At 35.2% G+C, this 23,640-nt stretch overlaps 1 protein-coding gene across 1 annotated transcript in view; it reads left to right on the forward strand.

Moving 5' to 3' along the window:
- Positions 1-986: 986 nt before the first annotated feature.
- LOC121383503 (protein mono-ADP-ribosyltransferase PARP14-like) overlaps positions 987-23,640 on the forward strand; it is a 77,344-nt gene continuing 54,690 nt past the window's right edge. Inside the window, exons 1-6 of the mRNA XM_041513574.1 lie at positions 987-1,041; positions 2,380-2,628; positions 5,371-5,613; positions 6,700-8,445; positions 10,582-11,085; positions 13,004-13,101. Coding sequence (XP_041369508.1) covers positions 987-1,041; positions 2,380-2,628; positions 5,371-5,613; positions 6,700-8,445; positions 10,582-11,085; positions 13,004-13,101 — 2,895 coding nt within the window. The remainder of the gene's footprint in view (positions 1,042-2,379; positions 2,629-5,370; positions 5,614-6,699; positions 8,446-10,581; positions 11,086-13,003; positions 13,102-23,640) is intronic.

Here is a 23,640-nt window from a genome sequence, read left to right on the forward strand (position 1 = left end):
GCCTTTTTGGTCTTGCTAGAGACTTGTTTCCCACGGCCGATTTTCGTTTGCTTTGCGGTGGCATTATGCACAAAAAAAGAAAAGTTCATTAAACCATAACATAGTTGCCAAGTATCTATGATACACAATTTTTACATGCATTAACTATATGAACACGCTGTTATCTCACTGGCCCATTTGTACATAATGCATGTTAAGACAAAAATAATTTTAACAACCACTGTTAAGCTTACTGAAGCCAATTAGTTAACACTAATCACTACATGTGTCTTGCAAAAGCCCACATGTGATCCACTAAATATCTGGAAACACACCAATGAAGCTCACAAAAGCCCACATGTGATCCACTAAATATCTGGAAACACACCAATGAAGCTCACAAAAGCCCACATGTGATCCATTAAATATCTGGAAACACACCAATGAAGCTCACAAAAGCCCACATGTGATCCACTATATATCTGGAAACACACCAATGAAGCTCACAAAAGCCCACATGTGATCCATTAAATATCTGGAAACACACCAATGAAGCTCAAACATACCAATAAATATCTGGAAACACCAATGAAGCCGTTTTAGCACCTATATGTGCACCTGCAACTGCAAGCAATTCACTAAATATGATATTGTGCAACTGAATTTCTGTCAATAATGTCAGCCTTTTTTTTATATTATTATTATTATTTTTTATATTATCCTTTTTATTTATTTTTTATATTATCCTGTTTATTTTTATTTATGTATTTATTTACTTACTGGCACACCTGCCGACAGTACGGTATGATGAAATCACCGCCCCACGTATGCTCCTCAAATACTTAGGGATCCCGTGCAAAGCGTTCAGGTGAACTCCGTCGCGGCAAAATATATCTACCGGACTTTCCTTTAAACCTCTGTGTTTATGATAGGTCACATTAGCAATATCAGCTACCAATGACTTGATGCTTTGGTTAACCTCTCTGACCTTTTGATTGTAAACTGACATGGGCAGATACCGAGTTTCTAATCTAGGCAACAACTGCATAATGCAGACATGCCGTACAGAACATTCCGCAATTGAAATTACATGCCGTGCTATTTTTGTCGGTATCACCTCAGTTCTATCTATATCGTTACCTCCTATTTGTAACACAACCACACTGGGCTTGAATGATTTCAAATGTTCACAGAACTGACCCTGAAATAAATCGTTCACACGGCCACTACCTTTCCCGACAAATTTTAATAAAATTTCAGATTCGTCCAACCTGAGGTTTTTCCAACCAGAATTCCTCATATTGACGACTTCCCCAAGCCTACGGACATAACTGTGACCCAAAACTGAAACTTTAACCGGCATGACCAATTAACGTTAAAATTAAAATTTAAAATAACAATTGCGTCTTACCTGTACGAAATTATTTGAAACTGATGCTGTTGTTAAGTGCTTTAGTTCCTCAGTAATGTTTTGAGGCAATATTCTAAACATGATTAATGGGTTTCAGAATGTATGATTTGTAAACAATATTAATAATAAAATATGAAAAGCTTTAAGACACAATGCACCTATCTGATTCATGAATATATGTTTAGAGTTTAGGAAGAGTGAAGATGCAAGAGTAAAACAGTTAATGTGCATGGTTTCAGTTCTAAAATTACAGCTACCATCAATTCACTCAGTTATCCACCCATCTTTCCATCTGTTCTTCAGTCGATCCATCCATTCATCATCCACTCAACAGAGGTTAATGGTGGATTTATTTTGAATGTTCATGTCAGGTTTATTTATTTATTTATTTATTTCTTGTAATCCATCCATCGATCCCTCAATCCCTCCATCCATCCCTCCATCCATCCAAACTCGGTAGCCAGCAAGCTAACCATACAGCCCACCAGCCAGACAGCCCACCGCCAGACAGTCCACCAGACAGCGAGATTGCCAACCAGACGAGACGGCCAGCCAGAAGTCATTATCTACCTCCTTCCTCATCCCGGGGCGAGACGTAGCCCAGTGGTAAAGCGCTCGCTTGATGCATGGTCGGTTTGGAACAATCCCCATCGGTGGGCCCATTGGGCTATTTCTCGCTCCAGCCAGTGGACCACGACTGGTACATCACAGGCCGTGGTATGTGCTATCCTGTCTATGGGATGGTGCATATAAAAGATTCCTTGCAGCTAATCGAAAAAGAGTAGCTCATGAAGTGTCGACAGCGGGTTTCCTCTATCAATATCTGTGTGGTCCTTAACCATATGTCCGGCGCCATATAACCGTAAATAAAATGTGTTGAGTGTATCGTTAAATAAACCATTTCCTTCCTTCCTTCCTCCCTCATCCCAGCACTTGCCACCTACCCATTAATTTTATGTTTATATTGGATTTTACTTATTTTCCTGCAGTTGCTAAGAAGATTGTAGAAAAACCTCACAAAATAGATGGTTGCAGCCTGCAGGTGAAACTGTACATCCCACCAAAACCTCGACCCACATACAATGACCGTCTGCTGATCACTGGACTCAAGAGTACCACTACAAAAGACTGTTTGATAAACTACCTGGAAGCAAAGACTGGTTGTGAGATTGACGAATCTAGCGTTGTTTATGGGGAGGAAGAAGGAACAGCTCTTATTCATTTCAGTGAAATGCCAGGTAATTATATGTTTTATAACACGGAAAATATTTGAGGTGGCTTTTTTTCTTGGACCCTAATGTGCTGGTCCTATCTGACTGCAAAATTATTCTGTAAGGAAGAGTGGATGGTGTCAATATTGGTAAAAAAAAACAATTGACTTATAAATGAAGATATACGGTACGTTTTTGCATTAACCTTTAACTGTTGATCTTTATTTTATTGATTATATTTTATAAAGATAATGAGAATCTTGGCTTTCACACATGGAAAGAAAACTATGAAACATAGTACTACAATGTAAACAAATTCAGAGGTGTGAGAGATTTTAAATTGCTACCATGTTAACTTTGTGCTACATGTACTTGTCATCTGGTGTTGATTGGCCATGGTTGAATGAACTTGGAAGAGGTTATGCTTCTTTTCTAAGTAAGTGCTGTTGTAACAAATTATGCATGGTCAAGTGAAGCAAATTGTCTTTATTTTTTACACTTTGTTTTCGATTAAGATCGTCCACTTCCAGAAACTGAATACATGGATTAATTAACACATTTAACAGGGCTCGCACTGTCGGTATCCAAATTACCCATTGGCTAATTATTTTTTAAAATGGCTAATAAAATTTGCAAGTGGCTAAAATTTTGGCTATGCCATTTTGTATCTTGTGATGTGACACCTGAAATATAATAATACCAAATATTCAAGTAGCATAATACCGATCTTGTGACTGGTAATGAGAAACAGTGTCATCCAGAATACAGCATAATGATGTTTGCTTCTTTTTAAAATCACAGTTATTAATTTTAATGGCATGTATTCAACATATAAGAAAGCAAAGTCTGAAATATCTGTAGCTTGTTATTTTAACTCTGTAAAGTCATCGAACCAAAGTAATAAAAATGACCGACAATGCGTGTCAGTTTCAGTACACTTGCTAGTTCAGGGCTGAAAGACAGTCAGCTATCTTTGGCAGAGTTCAGCTAGACTGAGCAAAACAAGAAAAAGTCTGCTAAACTGGTTTATGGGCTTCATGTTAAACCCAATGTCCACATCAGAAACTAGTCCGATAGTTCGCGAACGTTAGGAGAACGTACTTAAGGCTGATTTCAGTGTGCATATAGGTCACGCTTGACGGTCAGTTGAGCTGAAACTGCACATGTCAAAAGACATTGTTGCGGACATTAAACAATACGATTAAACTCAAGTAAATCTTGATGTAAATTTGTAAAAAAAAAAAAAAAAAAAATAGTTGTTCGCATCAGTGAATACTTAATTGTTGTTTCGTTCATTTATTTCCTTTGTCTTTGTTAATTTCGTACTCATGCATATCACGATAGTGGGAAATGAACAAACACAATTAGTTTACAATAATCATGACATTTCTTAGGTAAAATATTATATAAATTTGTAGACTGAGGTGACATCTCAAAAGTTAGCTGGATTTTAAAAGATGATAAATTTGAATTCATTATCTATTTAATCAAAATCAATTGACATAAATTGAATAGTTGTATTAACATGAAGTCAGCAATCATAGGCTAGGTATTTTACAAGCTGAAATCAACAATAAGCATTTAAACAGGACGCTGAAGTCAACAACAGAAACAAGATTGCGCAAATTGCGAAATTGTTGGGGTGGGGAATTGATGGGTTACCTTAGAAAAAAGAAAAAAAAGCAGTTCAAACCGCCTCGGTGGCGCACTGGTTAAGCCATCGGACTACAGGCTGGTAGGTACAGGGTTCGCAGCCTGGTACCGGCTCCAACCCAGAGCGAGTTCTTAAGGGCTCAGTGGGTAGGTGTAAGGCCACTACACCCTCTTCTCTCTCACTAACCACTAACCAACTAACAACTAACCCACTGTCCTGGACAGACAGCCCAGATAGCTGAGATGTGTACCCAGGACAGCGTGCTTGAACCTTAATTGGATATAAGCACGAAAATAAGTTGAAATGAAATGAAAATCAAACCACCATGAAGATTGCTATTTTAAAGAAATAATGAGCTCTATTTAAAAAAAAAAAAAGATACTGGCTCTCAAATTTTTATTTTGAAAAAAAAAAAGAAGAAATAAAAGAAAAAACCAACACCCACCCCCATATTTCTGTATGTTTGTTGATTTAATGTCATAGGCCTTAGAAGTTGGGGTGTGTGGTTGTAGGGGGTACTGGCTTCCAATTCTGAAAATCAAAGTAATATATGAACTGCCCCTATCCCATTGCTGTCTTTGATTTTGATCAGGGGATACGGTTTTGTTATTCAGATTTATTCCAGTTTGTACACAATCATCTGAAAAAGATGCATTTTCATATTCATATATAAATACTCTATACAGTACTGTGTAAAACAATTTTGGCTAAAACATTTTAAATATGGCTAATAAAAATCCAATTTGGCTAATATTTTGGCTACAGGTATTTTTGATCCAGGATGAGCCCTGATTTAATGATTAAAAAGTTTGTTTTCTGTCATGGCTTATATGGCAGGTTTTCCAGACTACTGGAGTCTGAATTATCAATGTTCTACTATACAGTCATGTACATGTATGTATGTAGTGAAACACCTCTAAACCGGATGTTTCTCAAAGTCCCTTTTTAAATATCAGTACATAACATGACCCCTCTAAACCGGATACCCCTTAAAACTGGACTTTTTACTTGGTCCCATGGGTGTCCAGTTTAGAGGAGTTTCATTGAATTATTGAGTCTAATACTGGTACAAAATGATCCATGCTCAGCCTTACAAGAATGTTTTCTTTTTTCAGATGTGGAAAAACTTCAACAGGTGTGTGCAAAACGATCCCTAGAAGGTTCAAAGCTGACAGTGAACAAGGTTCCCATTAGTAACAGTATTATTGTGAAGGGACTAAAACCGAAGACCAGTGAAGACACCGTTTGGTTTTACTTTGAAGGGAAGCGTTCTGGTAATGTGGCTGGTGTTGAGGTTGAGATGGTTCAGATGAAACCTGATGAAGGTTATTCTCTGGTTTACTTCAAAGATCACACAGGTAGGAAGACAGTTTCAGGATAGCCTATTTACTTATATATGTAAGTAGTAAATATTTTTTAACCTGAAACAGTCTGATGACATTTAGGTAAATATTATATACTTAGGAAAGTTTAATTTCATATACTAGATAAACAGGGCTCACCTTGTAAATTGCCAAATTGGCCAATTGTAAATTTTTATACAAAGTGGCTACAACGTTTAGTCTTTGGCTTAGAAAATATTCCTTAAATTAATCACATTTTAATAATTTTCAAGGAAATTCTCTACAAATTTGAAAAATGGCTAAACTAAAATTGAGCCCTGGATAAATATTTTATAATTAAGATAGCTATACTTTGGGGTTATAATATACATGTAGTGTACATAAATATAAATGATATTAAATAGTTATTAGAAGGTAAAATGAGTGATTTTTAGGGTCTGTCCTGGTGAAAATGTTAATAGGTGCACAGTTTTTATAATTCAAATCCTTCTTATGATAGTATAATTCTAACTGATATGTAGTTAGTATAATTCTGACTGATATGTAGTTAGTATAATTCTAACTGATATGTTGTTAGTATAATTCTAACTGATATGTAGTTAGTATAATTCTGACTGATATGTTGTTAGTATAATTCTGACTGATATGTAGTTAGTATAATTCTAACTGATATGTTGTTAGTATAATTCTGACTGATATGTAGTTAGTATAATTCTAACTGATATGTTGTTAGTATAATTCTGACTGATATGTAGTTAGTATAATTCTAACTGATATGTAGTTAGTATAATTCTAACTGATATGTAGTTAGTATAATTCTAACTGATAGTTTAATCGAAGGTAGAAAGGTTGGTGCAAACCATTTAATTTAATCGAAGGTAGAACGGTTGATGCAAACCATTTAATTTAATCGAAAGTAGAACGGTTGATGCAAACCATTTAATTTAATCGAAGGTAGATTGCTTGGTGCAAACCTATTATAACCAATGATTGATGATAAAATTCCAACTGATTTCCAACACTAGTTAACACATGTTAGCCATATGAAATGTGTATAGTTTAAAATCCACCTTTGGTGTTTTTTCTTTTTATATTTTTCAGTTGTTGATCAGATTCTTGATTACGGTAAAGGTCACAAGCTCGATGGTGCCGAACTGAATGTTTCCATGTACCACGAATGCCTCGGTGTCGGAGGGGGAGTGTGCGACCCAACCTGGTTTAAAATGCCAGATCCATTGCAAGTTAAAAATCTTGATAAACACAAGTTAAAATTTATTAGAGATTCCGAAACATCAAGGAAAGCCCTTATAAAACAGTTGAAACATTGCCATTCTGAGTTAACCTGGGTGACTGGTGATGATTCTGCAGTTGAACTGAAGTGTTCTCTTACAACAGAGGTGCCAGATGCTCGACGCCTGTCTCGCACCTGGAAAACTGATGCTGAAACTGCATTGAAGGAATTTTTAAGTCTGTTAGAAGTGGAGAAAATCAAAGTTCTCAAAGACATTTGGGATGAAGTTGAAAAAGAAATAGATGCTAAGCATACAGAGGGAGCAAGCATGTTTCTTTACAAGGATCAGTCATCAATAGTTGTGGTAGGATATGCTAAATTTGGTAAAAAGATGGCTGAAGAAGTGAATTCATTGGTGAAGAAAGTGGAAGATGACTTTGAAAGGAAAAAACAGACGGTATCCGAGACTATCAACAAAGTAAAATTAATTCAACTGCGTCTGCTTCTTGCCAGTGGTTTTCCAAAAGATACGATAAACAAGTTTCCTGGGTTGAATGTAAATATCAAGATACAGAAAGTTGAAATATCATTTCAAGGAATTGTTGGAGATGTTAAAAAAGCACAAGTTTTAATGTATGAGTCACTTCAAAACACCAGCTATTCCAAAGTACAGAATTTTTCTCAAGGTCAGTTACAGTTAGCTGATAAGAAGAGTGTTCGAGATCACATTGTGAAGAAAATGAAAAGTAAGAGCCTGGTAGGGGTTTGGGAGACCACTCCGACAGAGGTGACAATACTAGCATTCAGTGACAGTGATGCTGTTGAAGTGGCACAGATGATTAAGAAGTCTGTTATTCAGAACATACACCGACTTGTTCCTGAAGCTATTATTCTGTTGTCATCAGATGGATGGTCTAAACTTACCACTGAACTATCAAACAGGTATGGAGAGATGATAAAAATCATCCCAGAACCTGACAACAGCCAGGTTGTCATTATTGCCACAGATGACATCATTGCTGCTGCAGCAGAGGATGTCGGTAATTTTTTTTCAGAAAATACCATCTTTGAGCAAACCGTCAAATTTCCAGCAGGCATCCAGCGTTTTCTGCAAAAGCATTGTGATAACGACATCAGTAAAATAGCATCCAATCTGAAAAGTATGCAAGTACAAATCAGTTACTCTCATATGAGTAAGGAATTTACCATCAAGGCTACAAAATATGGCATGGACTCATCGATAAAAGCTTTGCAAAATTTAGCCAGTAAGGTGGATCAGAAAAGGTATGTACACAAAAAACCTGGCATTCGTAAACTATTACTGTCGCAGAAAGGCACTCAGTTCATCGCCTCCTTGGAGTCCAATAATAAGTGCATTATTGAAAAAACCTTTGACAGCAGTGAACAAATGACTGTAGGCAGCCAGCATGTGATGGAGAGTACTGCAGCTGCAGTTGAAGGTGTAAATGTTGTAGCTAAATGCAGTATGCCAGGACAACGACAGCTCTGTTTTGTTGCAGGAGATATAACTCAGATGAAAGTTGACGTCATTGTAAATGCAGCTAATGAGAGGCTGGATCACATTGGTGGTTTGGCCAAGGCCATTGTTGACAAAGGTAAGATTGTATGTGCATCAGATTCAGTCAGAGTCTAACACAAATTGCTTGTCAGTCTACATGTGATGGTATTCTCATTTTGTTCTTATTAGTGTACATTTGGTTTAAGTAAGGCTTAGTTAAAGTTTCTCCGATTGCTCCTAACTCTTTGACGGCTTCATAATTAAATGACTGTTCATCAAGTGATTGTTTTTCATCTGAACATCCTAATGCCAAATGATATCTGTGACCCCCATGGTGAGGTCAAGGTTATTAAGAACTTGGTTAAAAATATATAAAAACTTAAATTTTTGAGACGAGCTGAAATGAAAATGGACATATTTATTTTAGGAGCACTCTGATTATTAAAAAGGAAAAATAAACATAACATTTCTTCAAAAATACTGTGCTTAAAAGCTAGTTTTCATGTTTTAACATCAGTTTAATCATAAGAAGTGTTTTCATTGAACATATATCTCCTGTACTTTTCTAAACATTCAAGATTCAAGTCCTCACAAAAATCATAAGAAAATTGAAAGTTTTTTGAGCCATAACACTGGCTCATGAAACTAGTTACTAATTGCAGAAACGAGATTTTTCTGCCTCAAGTGATGCCCAACTGACAGTACCACCTCAGATAAGCTCTGTTAATGTTATACAGAAAAAAAGGCAAATGAAGACCAATTGAATATTCGTTTGCCAATTGTTTACTCGAAGGAAATTATGTAATTGCTGAAGAGATGAACAACGTTAAAGAAGTCAATAGATCAATATGAACATTTTTAAATGGTCATAGTTAGAGAGCAACCATTAGAATGATTGTTAAAGCTGGGCGGTATAACATATATAGTGTTTGGTATCGGTATCATGTCGGTACCGATTTACCCTACTGAGCAAATTTCAAAATACAGAAATTTTAGTATTGAAAAATGTTATCCGCTATTTAGTAAACCACTAACAATATATCAGACGAACACAAAAAGAAGAGAGATGAGGTCCTTGTGTATGGAATTAATTTTATTTAGATGAAATTAGCGGGTAGGACTTACATGTAACTCGGATACTGATACCCATATCGAGCGGTATTAAATGCATGTCAGTACTGAATACCGTACCGATACTGAGGTAAATCACCCCCAAAATACTGATACCGATACCGAACCAAAAATTTCAATACCGTCCAGCTGAAATGATTGTTACACCCATTTGTAAGAATAAACCAAATGTTGAAGAATTAAATGTTCTGGAGAATCAAGCATCAAAATAAGTTGAGAGCAATCATTCAAGTTACCACATATCAAAAATGTTCACCATAAAATCTTATTAACCTAAAGCTACACCACATACATTTTGATCAGCTGTGTGTTACATTATCATTACATTGAGAACAGTGGTTTGAATGAATAGCAAAGTATTTGTGTGTCTGTGAAGGTGTTTTATAGTAATAATGGAAATATAAATGTGTGGTAACCTATAGGCTACATCAGGTCTGTGTTTTGTGGTAACCTGTACATAGGTTAGCAAACACATTGCGTATTTTGATGCCTGCATGACAATGTTTTCTATTTTACTTCTGGTTTTTTCCCAGGTGAAAATAATTTGCAAGAATAATGCAAAATGCATCACAATGTCTTAATTTCTTTTTAATTGGGAAAATTTTAGGGTTGATAAGTTTTGGTACCGGATTTAAAATTTAAAAATCAAAATTGTAACCCACTTTCATCTCTGTTACTACATGTATGCTTCTTTACAACTGGAAAAAACTGGTCTATTTATCTGTCAAAATGTAGTTCTGAGTTCCATATTGAGCAGACACCACTGACATTGTTTTCCGGGATTTGTTTTCACAATTTGACCCAAAATATAAATTTTAAAAAGATAAAGGAAAAATCCAGGTACTGTTTGTCAAATATAACATAAAAAATATCTTATATTTATCGTGTGTGAAGCCAAAACAATGGTGTGAAAAATGTCTATCGTTGATCTTAGTAAGTCACTGTTTAATATTAGTCCTGTTTTGATCTACATTGTAAGTAGATCTTCTTGAGACATATAGGCAGAAAAGCAGTTGGAAATCTTTATTTTATATTTCAAAAACTTAGTTCATGTCAATCATAATTTGCTTTAATATCCTGTATTAAATTTTGTATTCTACAGGTGGCGATTCTATTCAGAGGGAATGCAGCAAATATGTTTCCAGGCATGGACATGTACAAGTTGGTGAAGTGGCCATCTCACAGCCAGGCAATCTACCCTGTCAGTTGATAGTCCATGCGGTGGGTCCTGTGTGGTCCGGAGGAAAAAAAGGTGAAGAGGACTCGTTGGGGGACGCTATTATTAACAGTCTCCAAGAAACAGCTAAGAAGAACTTTACATCTATAGCCATCCCTGCCCTGAGCTGTGGCATATATAACTATCCAGTACCTGAAGCCACAAACGAAATTGTTGAAGCTATCAAAGAATATTTTAAAGACTTCCCAGCCAGCAGTGTGCGTGTGATTTACCTGACAGACACAAGTATAAATACAGTCAACTTTTTCATAGAAGCAGGAAAGCAGGTGTTTGGAAATCGCAATATGCAAATGGAAGATAAAAGCTCTTTGACCTCGTATGGTGGGACCTTTCGAAGCTCACATGTAAAGCCAGCTACGGCACCAAAACGTTAGTATTACATAGACAATTATATATTACATACAATGTACATATATTTAAGGTTGAGAAATACATGTACAGTCAAAACTGTCTTAAACGGTCACAAAAGGTAGTAGAGAAAAGCGACCGCTTAATTAAGACAGGTGGCCACTAATTACAGGTTGCCACATATACAGTCTTTAAAACATTTGTTGTTGTATGTTTCTTCTTTTTTTTGCCATCTGTACTGCTAATTAATGCTTTTGTGCTTCACATTTGACTATACAGGTGGCTACAAGGACAGGTTTGACTGTACATGCATTTTAAAACTTGAGAAATGTTTTACATACCAAAATATGTTAAATAATCAAGGGAGGGAGGAATTAGTTACTAATGCTCAGTAATTAACATGATAAATTTTAAAAACCTAATCCATTGTTTAACTTGACACACATTTTAATATATTGAGAGAAAGAAATAAAGAAACACTTGATATTGTAGACCAATTAAAGGTCCTATGTCAAAGTTGAAACTACAGTATTTCGTTATTTTCACATTTATTTGTAATCAATAACTACAAATTAATCAATCCCAAGCATAATCTTTCCATAATTAACTGGAATAATATAAGTTTTGCACTGGTGACAATAGGGGTTTCCCGAATAATTTGTCTAAATATAGCATGGCCACCATCTATGTTTCTTGTGACAAGTGGCCACAAAACTAAAAATTCAGGGTAAACTAAGTATTTTAATGTGTAAACAATGACGTCACTAGTTAATGCAATCTCAAGATTCACCCCTAAATGTGGGTTTTTTTTTTTACTAGTAAATTTAATTATTTGGTTGTAATGTTTTATAGCCTGAAATTACAGTGAAACCCCAGCTAACGACCACCCCAGTTCTAAGACTACTCCACTATAAAGACCAGTATTCTAAAGACCGGAATATTTCCTTATTGTTTTATAGTAAAACTGCTCCAGTATTAAGACCACCCCGCTATTACGGATTACAACCAGTCACGTCAGACTCGATGGTCGTTTTCAGTATATTTTGACCTGACAAATGTGAATACAGCATTTATCTGGCATGTTACAAACAATCAATAACGTGGTAAAATCTTGCTCAGTTTACCATGCCATGGTGTAAAAGTTAATTACATGATGTAAATGTGTTGCTCAAACAAGTAATTAAATAGGATGATGTTGATTTACTTGGAAAGACAAACATATTACATTCGAACTAGCAAACAACTGATCTACAAATGAGAAAGTCATGGTTAATTTCTGATATGTATGGCACACAGTCTTTTTATATGCCCATCTATGATGGGTCGTATTATGGTATTGCTTGTTCGTACGTCTGTCCATCCGTACGTCTGTCTGTTTTCTTGTCTGGACCATATCTTGCATACAGATGCATACAGGACCATAAAACCTCACACGCACGAACAACTTGGGATGGCGGTGTGTTGCATACTGTTACTAGGTCACTGTGACCTACTTTTCACGGTCTACTACACATAACAGTAAATCCTTATCTGGATCATATCTTGCATACAGGTGCATACAGGACCATCAAACATCGGTCTATTGACATAACAGTAAATCCTTGTCCGGATCGTATCTTGCATACAGATGCATACAGGACCACCAAACCTCACATGTAGGAACAACTTGGGATGGTGATGTGTCACATATAATTACTAGGTCATAATTAAGAATTGAATCATACCCATAACATATTCATTAATATCTATGGTTTTCCATCAAACTCCTGACGGGCATATCATGTACATCATCGGTACTCTTGTTTTCTTTTTAATGCACAACATAATATCTGGTATAATCTCATTTACCACATCAATAAATGACACAGTATTTTAAAGTCCATACCATTAAAGTTGAATTTGTTTACTTTATTATTATAATGTCTTTTAATTGTTATAGTGAGCCAGTCACGTCGCAGGTCTAATGCTGCAGGTAGTTCTACTACATCATCTGGTGTAAATATTCAGCTTGTTAAAGGCGAGATAGCTAAAGAACAGGTAAGAGTTCTTCACAAGATCTGCAAAATTGTCAAAATATAATAATAATAATCTTAAAGAGACAATCCTGAGTTTACAACCATTGTAAAATGTTTCCGACCAATAGAGCCTTTTCGATCACATAACATACAAATTAAATACATTTTCTTATTTAGAATACCAGTGTCTGTATTTACAAGGTGTTTGTTGTTGCCCTAATGCTTGTAGTAGCCCAAACCAGATTTTACCTCCCAATAATTTCATACATATGAAAAAATATATATCACTAATACAGTGAAACCTGTCTAAACCGGACCTTGAACATACCGGAATCCTGTCAAAACCGGCCAAGTTCCATGGTCCCGAATTTTTTTGCTATTTAAACCATGTATAAAAACCTGATAAAACCGGAACCTCTCAATTCCGAAAACCGGATTGATTTTTCGCTCAGAAATGTTAAATCCTTAATAAATTAACCTGAACAAACCGGCGTAGTGTAAATGAATGAAGAGTCAACTTCGCGTGAAAACACAATGTGATAAGAGCCCAAGTGATGACGAGAGTGAAAGTTGTTCTGATGAAAGTTTGCAACCCAACGGTTGTGAAATGTCGCACAATGATGCACTGGTTATGATTAAAAAACTTAGAAATTTTGCTCTTGCAAAGGATGAACGCTATTTAGAACACATTCTGAAACTTGAATCAATGTCTATGAAGATTGTCCTCAAAAGCAAATCGGAAGCAAAACAACAAACTGTGGACTCGTTTTTTAAACGTTGATCGGGTCCATGTTTTTGGTGAAAATCATGCAAGGTTTCGATAAAAACTAAATTATACTGAAACTTGTTTTGTTTTGTTTTAAAGTTAGTTCACAAATATATATATAACAAAATAGGGATACGGCCCTTGTTGCCTTTACCACATTCAGATTCATTCGGCAATTCTCGGACATGTTAGTTTTTAGCTACGAACATAGAGAATTTACGAAAGAAAGTTCTAGATCCATGGCAAAAGAAACTTGTGGAAACAAACAATGCATTAATAATTAGTAAATATTGCAGCACAATGTTATCATTAACTAAATAAATGATTATATAACTGTACGTTACAAAACAGGTTTATTGGATCAATCAAATCATTCTCGGGTAATTCGTTGCAAATTGCACGTCAAGGGCAATAACTCTGTTTTATAAAAACGCGACCCTCTAAACACCGGATCCTGTCTACACCGGATAAATATTAGGTCACCGACCTCATCCGGTTTAGACAGGTTTCACTGTAAAAGTAAAAACTGAGTGCTACAAACATTAGTATACAACCGCAAAGACATTCAATATACAGACACTGATATTCTAAACAAAAAAATGTATTTAGTATGAAATAGTAATCACCAACAAGGCGCTGTTATTGGAAACATCTTATAATGGCTGTAAACTCAGGACAGTCCCTTTAATTTTAACTTTAACTACCATATCACTGGTGGCTTGGACAGCAGACATTTAAAACATTTAAGTGGCAGTTATTTAATACTAAATTGTCTGTGTCTGTCTATCCGTCTGTCTGTCTGTCTTTCTGTCTGTCAACTTTTCATTTGATACAATGATGCTCTGGGGCACTGGCCACAAAATAATAGTTGATATTCTGGAAAATTTTGATTTTTTATTAAATTAAAACAAAAATTAAATTAAAGTTTTAAAGTTTTGTTCATATAAGGTACTATGATTCTCTACTGCAGTCTTCACAAACTAATAGAGAGATATTTTGAATTGCGAATTTTTATTAAATTTAGACATTTTAAATAAAAAGTTAACATTGAAACTTTTAATGTCTGTCTTCTAGCGTTTTGATTAGATAATTCTGAAAATTAGTATAAATAATCTTAGGGGAAGTTGTCACAAACTTGCATGTATATACAAGGGTAGTGATATTTTGGAAATTTCAAAATGGTGAAATTTTATTAAATTAAAAAAATAATAATAGAAATTTACATATAACATTGAAAATTTAAAAGTCTGTATTCTAGAATTTTGATCAAATAGTTCTGAAACTTGGTACTATTATTCTCTGATGCAGTCAACAAACTAACAGAGAGGTATTTTTGAATTTTTATCAAATCTGTAAAAGTTAAATAAACATTTAACATTAGGTAGTCTTTACAAATTAATTACAACTCCTGACAAAATTGAAAATTAAATAGCAGGCCTCTTAGTTTTTTATATGTATTTGTTAAATAACTACAGAAAAATGAAGAAAAAATAAAGAAATAGTTATGTCTTAGAAGAAATTGCATTTATTGCTGAAAAAAAGAAGTTGAGATGATATAAATATATATGGTTTATGCACTTATTTTGTTTTATAATAATGGTGTTACAAATAAACAGAAATATCCATTTTTCAATTCTAGAAACAAGAGACCTACATGTACAATTTTTAACTTAATTAAAACTATTTATAAATATAAACATAAACATATTTTTATATATAAGTTACTGAAGATGAAAAGATGATTATAATTTCAATAAAGATCACATACTCTGCCATTCTTATTTTAAGTAAACAGTGATATCCATAATTATTTTTTTTACCAATTTGTAATTGTTATTGGGTCATTCTACAGAAAGTGTCACTTTTATGTCCCTGTACAATTTCTTTTTTATTTATATATAGAAAACTAAATTTGTTGTCTTTAACGATACCTTATTAATAATATCATCCTGTCATAGCATTTTTGTTTTCTCTGGTAATCAGCTTTGATAAAGATTTTATTCGAGATTAGCGTAAAATGTCATTGGCGTTACCTGTCCCTAGCATAACACTATACATAACATGTACTGTTAAAATATATAACTAGAAGACATAATACTGAATACTTTTAATTTAATACGTACTGATGACGAACTTATTCACTAAAGAAGGAATCTTGTAAATATTTTCCGTATTCAAAAGATGGTGGGCAATATAACCTTGTCCTTGGCATTTTATGTCATTGGTGTTAATGTATATACTTATGAGAAAATAAAAGAAACTAGATGCTCTCTTGATGAAACATTCCACCGGTAGATATCGGCCATCAAACTTATTTCTCAAAAACATCAGACATATGATCCAGTGTTCGGGATTAACGGTATCCCGATATCCCGGGGATACCAGAATTTAATTTTGGATACCAGGCTTCAAGAACCCAATATCCCACTGGGATGCCATATAATACAAAATTCTCAGGTGGGATACCAGATTTTGGAATGTTAGTATCCAACTGGGATACTGGCCAAGAAATTTAATCTCGAACACTGAACAGTTGTGAATAGTTTTCTTTAAATGTCATGAATGTGTTGTCAAAATATAAAAGTATGTTTATTCACTGTCATTGGTGTTAAGATCATATTTATGTAATGGTTAATAATTTTAAGAACATTTTTGTATGTTATTGTAGACATCGTATGTCTGCTACAGCATGTACTTTTTCAGTTTTCTCAACTGTTTCTTTAGAGAGCATGAATTAATTATGCACTTATTTGTCATTGGTGTTACCTGTCATTAGTGTTACCAAGTACTGGGTGTTTCAGTATATGTTGTTTATCAACAGATTAAACAACAACATTAGTTTAAAGGTCTACATTTATCAAAAACGTAATTCACTATTGTTTGGCATCAACGTATACCTTTTACAATATATATGAAGGATCAATAAAAAAATTTAATTTTTTTTACCCGTTTTTAATATATTTGCAATAAAAAGTCGCATCTTCCCCATCGCTTGCCAAAAAGCCTCTGAACTCCGAAAGTTCAGTCATGTGACAAAGCTGCAGTTAAAGGCAAAAGAAGTTTGCATATTTTTACGAAAGACAAACCGACAGTGTTTGCACGGAAGCAGTTCTTAAACCGAACATGTGCGTATTGGAAAGGACCGTCAAGATTGGATTCGATTTGCAATGACCACTTCACACCTGGGGATTACGATAATTATCTAAGATGGTCGATGGGAATGGCACCAAAACGTTTGTTAAAGAACTTGTCTGTTCCATGCCTGTATCCCCCTTGTTCAACACGATGCATTTATATATGTTAAAAAACAAAAATGTAGGAAAAATATTTGTTAGAAAAATAAATTGCATTTTTCATGTTTGGGCTGTACATAACGATATCCCGAACATCGCCCGAAGACAAAAACAGATAGGTCTACTGAATGTTAATGCAATTTTTTCATTACTGCAACATTTACACCATCCGACCACAAATTGTCGGGAACAAACATCCATCAGTGTTATTCTGTTCATTAAAACGGAATTCACACCTTCCGACACTGACAGAGCAAATTAGGAATAAACGTGCATCCGACGTCTGAAAACACCTGTTTACAACGACATTACATAATCACAGATACCTTAGCATGTTGGCAGTACACACACAACCACTTAGATTCCTTGATCTCGCAGTGAGCCGACTGTGTCACATGCTGTCCGAGCTACCGATGTCTGCGAAATCTGTAGACATGTATTGCTTTTGCAAATAAGCCTTTAGTTAACGAATTAAAAGATTAACTTACAATAAAATCTTCTAACGAACAATAAAATCTTCTATTTTCATATTTTGTGAACGTAACAGGTACCAATTGTAGATGTCTGTAACCAAGTAATGATTAGACTGACAATGAATGCCTTGTTTAATATATTTAATTATGTTTTTTAAAAACATATTTAATGTACAATGTATGTACTTGTATTTGTTGTTTTTAATAATAATTGCAATACATTAATACATTTAAATTTTATCCAGTCATCATTAAATATGCATTGTATTGTAAAAATCTTTTTGCCAATTATTTTTTTAACATATATACACCATCAGTTGAGGTGTAACTTTCAGGGTACACCTCGGCATTAACATTCAGGGTTTGTTTTTGTTACCGGGCGACGTCCGGGCTCTGGGCTGCAAATAGGCTGACCGCATTTGGCTCGATGGATCATATTCGGTGTACTATGGTTCAAACTGATAGGGAAGTACCCCTAATGGATTTTCTCCTCCTTCCTCACCAGTTAAGGTAGCATTAGAATAAATAGATAAATGTAACAAGTCCAAAATGTCCAAACTAACGTCCGATAAGAATGAGCTATTTTCCGAAGAATCATTACATGCTGTCACCATGCTAACCTACTAATGAATGAGTGGAATTCACCTGATGTGACGTCACAGGTCAAATGCGGGTCAAATCGACTGGATCAGTGTTTTTTCCCCGAATGTTTTACAAAAAGTCGCTTTATTAATAATTGGGGTGGTATTTTTGTTTTTTATGTTTAATAATGTAATCTTTATGTATTTCTTATATATACTGTGTATTAATAATGTGCCATGATTGTGGACCTTTAATGACTACTGCCTCATGGCTTTATTGTACGCCACCATGTAACAGAGACACGGATCACCAGGGACCATGCATTGTACATCATGCATCTACTATAGGGACCAGTCATTACTGTAACATCTTTCTTTTTTTAATAAAGAAACGAAAAAGAAAAGCTGACTCTTGTCTTATGTTAGATATTCATCACCTTGTCTTCAAAAGACTTAACCTTATTTAGTATCTACCATTACTAAATTAAAATTGATAAAACAGTGAGCTACCTGCTCTTAATCTTAAACTTAAATGTTCGTTGTCCATCATACCTATTTGTCACCTATTAGTTTTTACTTTAATATCCAAGAGCCACACCTTGAACTTTAATGCTTAATATTTACATTTATAGTCCTTGAGATAAACTGGAATTCTACTCTCTCTCCCAGAACGAGTTTTCACTGGCATCTGCATGTTTGATCTCATATATAGGCGATTTCACAGGTGTACTCCTTGGAATTTCCACAGAATTGTCCACAGACATCTTAGGTGTAGATGGACTTTCCACAGTAAGCTTTTCTTTCGCAGAATCATTGTTCACGTGCCCTGGTGTCAATGATTGTTCACAAACATCAGTTTTCGAACTAATCACAACTGGTGGTTTCTCTGGTGTTTTTCTCAAGTGGACTCTGTTTCTACGATAGACACCATCTGAGGTTTCGACTTCATATGACCTTTCATCTAGTCTCTTATTCACTATTTCTTTCTGCCACACTTTCGTTCGTTGAAATGGTTTCATTCTCACGACGTCTCCTTCTGAAAGTGGTTTCAATTCTTTTGCCGATCTGTTATAATAATGTACCTGTTTACTTTGTCTGTCTTTCGAGTTTTGCTAACTCAGCATCTTCGTTAACTGCTCTCTGTTTCAACAAAGTACTTGTAGTTTTTTTATCATGATCAGCTTGAACTTCTTCATCAGTGTCTCCTCCTCCATAGACCAGGATATCATCTGTGACACAAAGCACTCCTGGAAGACCCTCTAAAGCCTGATGTAAATGTTTCGGAAATATTTCTGGTGATACACTCGGACCAAATGGTAGCCTACACCATCGGAAGTGACCAAATGGTGTATTGAAGGTAGTCAACAAACTGGATTCTTCATCAAGCACCAAGTGCCAAAAGCCAGCACGCAAGTCAACAGTAGTAAACATTTTCGCCTTTGACAGTTCTGGCAACATTCGATCAATAGTTGGCATTTCATAGTGCTCATGCTTCAAAGCTTCATTAAGAAAGAAAGAAAGAAAGAAAGAAGTGTTTTATTTAATGACGCACTCAACATATTTTATTTACGGTTATATGGCGTCAGACATATGGTTAAAGACCACACAGATTTTTTTAGAAGAAACCCGCTGTCGCCACATAGGCTACTCTTTTACGACAGGCAGCAAGGGATCTTTTATTTGCGCTTCCCACAGGCAGGATAGCACAAACCATGGCCTTTGTTGAACCAGTTATGGATCACTGGTCGGTGCAAGTGGTTTACACCTACCCACTGAGCCTTGCGGAGCACTCACTCAGGGTTTGGAGTCGGTATCTGGATTAAAAATTCCATGCCTCGACTGGGATCCGAACCCAGTACCTACCAGCCTGTAGACTGATTGCCTGCCACGACGCCACCCAGGCCGGTCGCTTCATTAAGAGGACGAGGATCAATACATATACGTATTCCTTCATTTTTCTTGGAAGTCACTACCAAAGTGCTCACCCAATCCGTAGGCTCTTCAACCTGTACAATAACACCAAGTTGCTGCAATCGATCAAGTTAATTTTTCAGATCATCTTTTACTGAAACTGGTACTCTGTTGTGATGAGACACAACCGGTTCGAAACTCGGGTCAACCTTCAAATGGACTTTCCCTGGCAGTGTCCCTAATTCACCCTCGAAAACATCTTTAAAGTTTTCAACAGTTCTCTCTGATTGTGTAAGACCAGCATCCACCTTTGAAAGACGTTTGAAGTTTTCTGTATTTACTGTAATCAGCTGCATCTGCTGACTAGCACGAGCACCAAGTAACGGCATCAGTTCCTTATCTGCAACCATGAACTCGACATTGTTCGAAGGATTTCTCACAATCACTCAACATGTACCTATAGTGGAATAACGTCTGTCTTGTTCCACATCTGCAACGTTTTATTACACGGTGTCAACTGACGGTTTGCAACATACTTCTTTGGCAGAATATTAACTGACGCTCCACAATCAACTTGAAACCATACGGGAATTGAGTCTTTCGTCATTTCCGCAAAAATATCTGCCGATTTAGGAATTGCAACCTTCTCGACAGAATTCACAGCTTCTGGCTTTGTGTGAACAGATTGAATCCAGTCACTACCACTGGATTCCGAATCCTCATTCGCCATCACCTTATGCACATGCTTTCTTTTTTGTCGGCACATTTTAGCGAAATGGTTCTTTTCACCACAAGAGTTACATTTTTTTCCCCAAGCCGGACATTTCTCACGATCAAATGGATGCTCTTTTCCACAAAACTTACATCTACCACGACGTGATGTCTTGTGATCAAACTTTGAATTTGAGAAGTTGCGTTTTGTCTTTACTTTGTGTACATCTTCAGTACCACTCATGGCCTTGAATCTTGAGGCAGTAGCTTCAGAGCCTTTACAAATATCAATGCATTTCTCTAAGGTCAGGTTACGTTCCCTCAACAGTCGTTTACGAGTGTTTTGGTCGGAAATACCAATTACCATTCTATCTCGTATTAAAGAATTCTGTAAACAGTCACAGAAGTTACAGGTTTTAGCTAGAGTACGCAGTTCTGTAACATAACCATCTATGTTCTCACCCTCCTTCTGTATTCTGTTGTTGAACACGTACCTCTCATAGGTTTCATTTATCTCACCTATTGTGAATGCATCAAACTTCTCAAGGATAGTTTGTAAATCATTTTTATTCTCATCATCTGTGAACTGCATAGTGTTATACACCTTTAATGCTTCAGGCCCTACTGCATGTAAAAACATTGCCGTTCTATACTCATCTGTTTGTTTGGCTAATTCTGTAATAATCTCATAATTTTTCCACATTTGTTTCCACATCTTCCAATTCTCCGCAACATTACCTGTCATATTTAACTTGCTTGGAGGGGCTATGTTTGGCAGTTGCACCTTAGAAGTGGCACCAATTTCATCTCCACTGTCACCCATTTTGAAACTGGCTATAACATGTGCGTGTTCTAAAAATAGATTTCTCTGCAACAATCTGTGTAATACGCAATCCATGTAGCAAAAACACAGTTCTTTAACAAACTATTACTTCATTTAGTAACTTAACTCTGATTATATTACTAAATTATGTTAATTAAAGTATCTGTTACGAGTTTTTTGTTGATCGACATCAAGTCATTGCCGAACACTGAACAATTCGCAGCACATCATTCGTAATCGAACCAAAACAAAGTTCACTGCAAATACATCAAGTATTTCAGTCTATATTGGGACGGGAAACATCTTACACCCGCTGCCACCATGTTTCAATATACCGTACGTTGTTTATCAACAGATTAAACAACAACATTAGTTTAATGACTACTGCCTCATGGCTTTATTGTACACCACTATGTTACAGAGACCCGGATCACCAGGGACCATGCATTGTACATCATGCATCTACTATAGGGACCAGTCATTATTGTAACACTGGGTAACACCAATGACAGATATATCTAAGTAACACCAATGACAATGCGTTTGAATAAGATGCCGTTTTCTCGCTTTGCATATTTTTGAAGATGATTTGAAAATTAAAGGGACTTGTGCAGTATCATAGCTGCATAATGGCACTTTGGGTAAAATAAATGTTTTGCTGGAATGTAAAGAGTATATCTTCAACGTCCCTAACTGAATTATGCTTGGTTCGCGCAATTAATGTCCGATTTCTTGTCGTCTGCTTGTCATTCATTTGTGAGGTTTTTCTTCACAGTTAATGAAGATTCCCATTAACAATATAGTTCAGACAAGGAAGTATCTAAATACAAAACTTTACAAACCCCAAAAACCATTAAGTTTACTATAGTCCGTCCCATCCTTTTACAATTTAAGTGGGGTTTTTGGGGTGTTTTGTTCTCTCTTTTTTGGTTAATACTTCCAGTTTGGTTTGACATAAGAAGACAAGTAAAATTGTTTCGGAAATAAAAAATAAATACTATTTTTGTGTCCAATTTATAAAACAATCGGCTCAGAAATAAATAGCATGTAGTAAATTTCATAGTATGAAAATAGGAGTTCCCTATGGATCCGTTGGTAAAATGCGGACCGGACCGGAACACTGGGCAAACTGATTTTCTGCAATTTTTAAGATGTTATCGACTAACAGACTTTTTAACGATTGTAATTACATATCAAATATATTTTTTTTGCATACAATATTAGTGGCTGTATATTAAACGTGTTTCTGATCATTCTAATATTTGTACTAGGTTAAATTTCATTTTATTTCCTAAAATATTATTTTTCGTACGTATGAAATTATTTGAAGACAAAATCCAGTTTGGGATTCTTACAAATATTAAAATGGCCAGAAACACATTGAATATACGGACACTGGTATTCTAAACAAGAAAATATATTTAATATGTAAGTTTAATCGTAGAAATATTTTATTAGTCGAAAACATCTTACAATGCAGCAAACTCAGGAATGTCCCTTTAAACAAAGTGTTCGTCCAGAAATATATATTTTATCATGTAGTTGTTTTTAAAAATTGAAAATGTCGAACGGTGCATGCGTGAAAATTTTATTTTTCCAAATGCTAAACGCAGTTAGTACGCAGTTAGAAGCTATACTAACCTTTCCTGTTTAAGAGGTTAACTTTATCATAAAGAAACGTTGAAATCATACCAAAAATGTATTACCAAGTTGTATTCAAATATCGGAAAATTACATTACGTATGTTTTCATTTCCAATAAAGGCTATTTAAATTTTAAAAATTTAAATATTGAATATCATGCATTAAAATAGCTTTTTATTTAAAAGGAAATATAGTTAACTCTTTTGAATTATGACGCAGTTCTTCTGAATTTATTTCTTGAATAGTGACATAATTTGTTTGATTTGCTGTATAGTGTATGTACTGAAAACATTAGAATGACATCATAAGGCATCCTCGTTTTCTGAAAATATTTGGAACATTTAACATAGAGTTTTGCAG

The sequence above is a fragment of the Gigantopelta aegis genome, chromosome 10 (genome assembly GCF_016097555.1).
Source record: "Gigantopelta aegis isolate Gae_Host chromosome 10, Gae_host_genome, whole genome shotgun sequence".
NCBI lineage: Eukaryota > Metazoa > Mollusca > Gastropoda > Neomphalida > Peltospiridae > Gigantopelta > Gigantopelta aegis.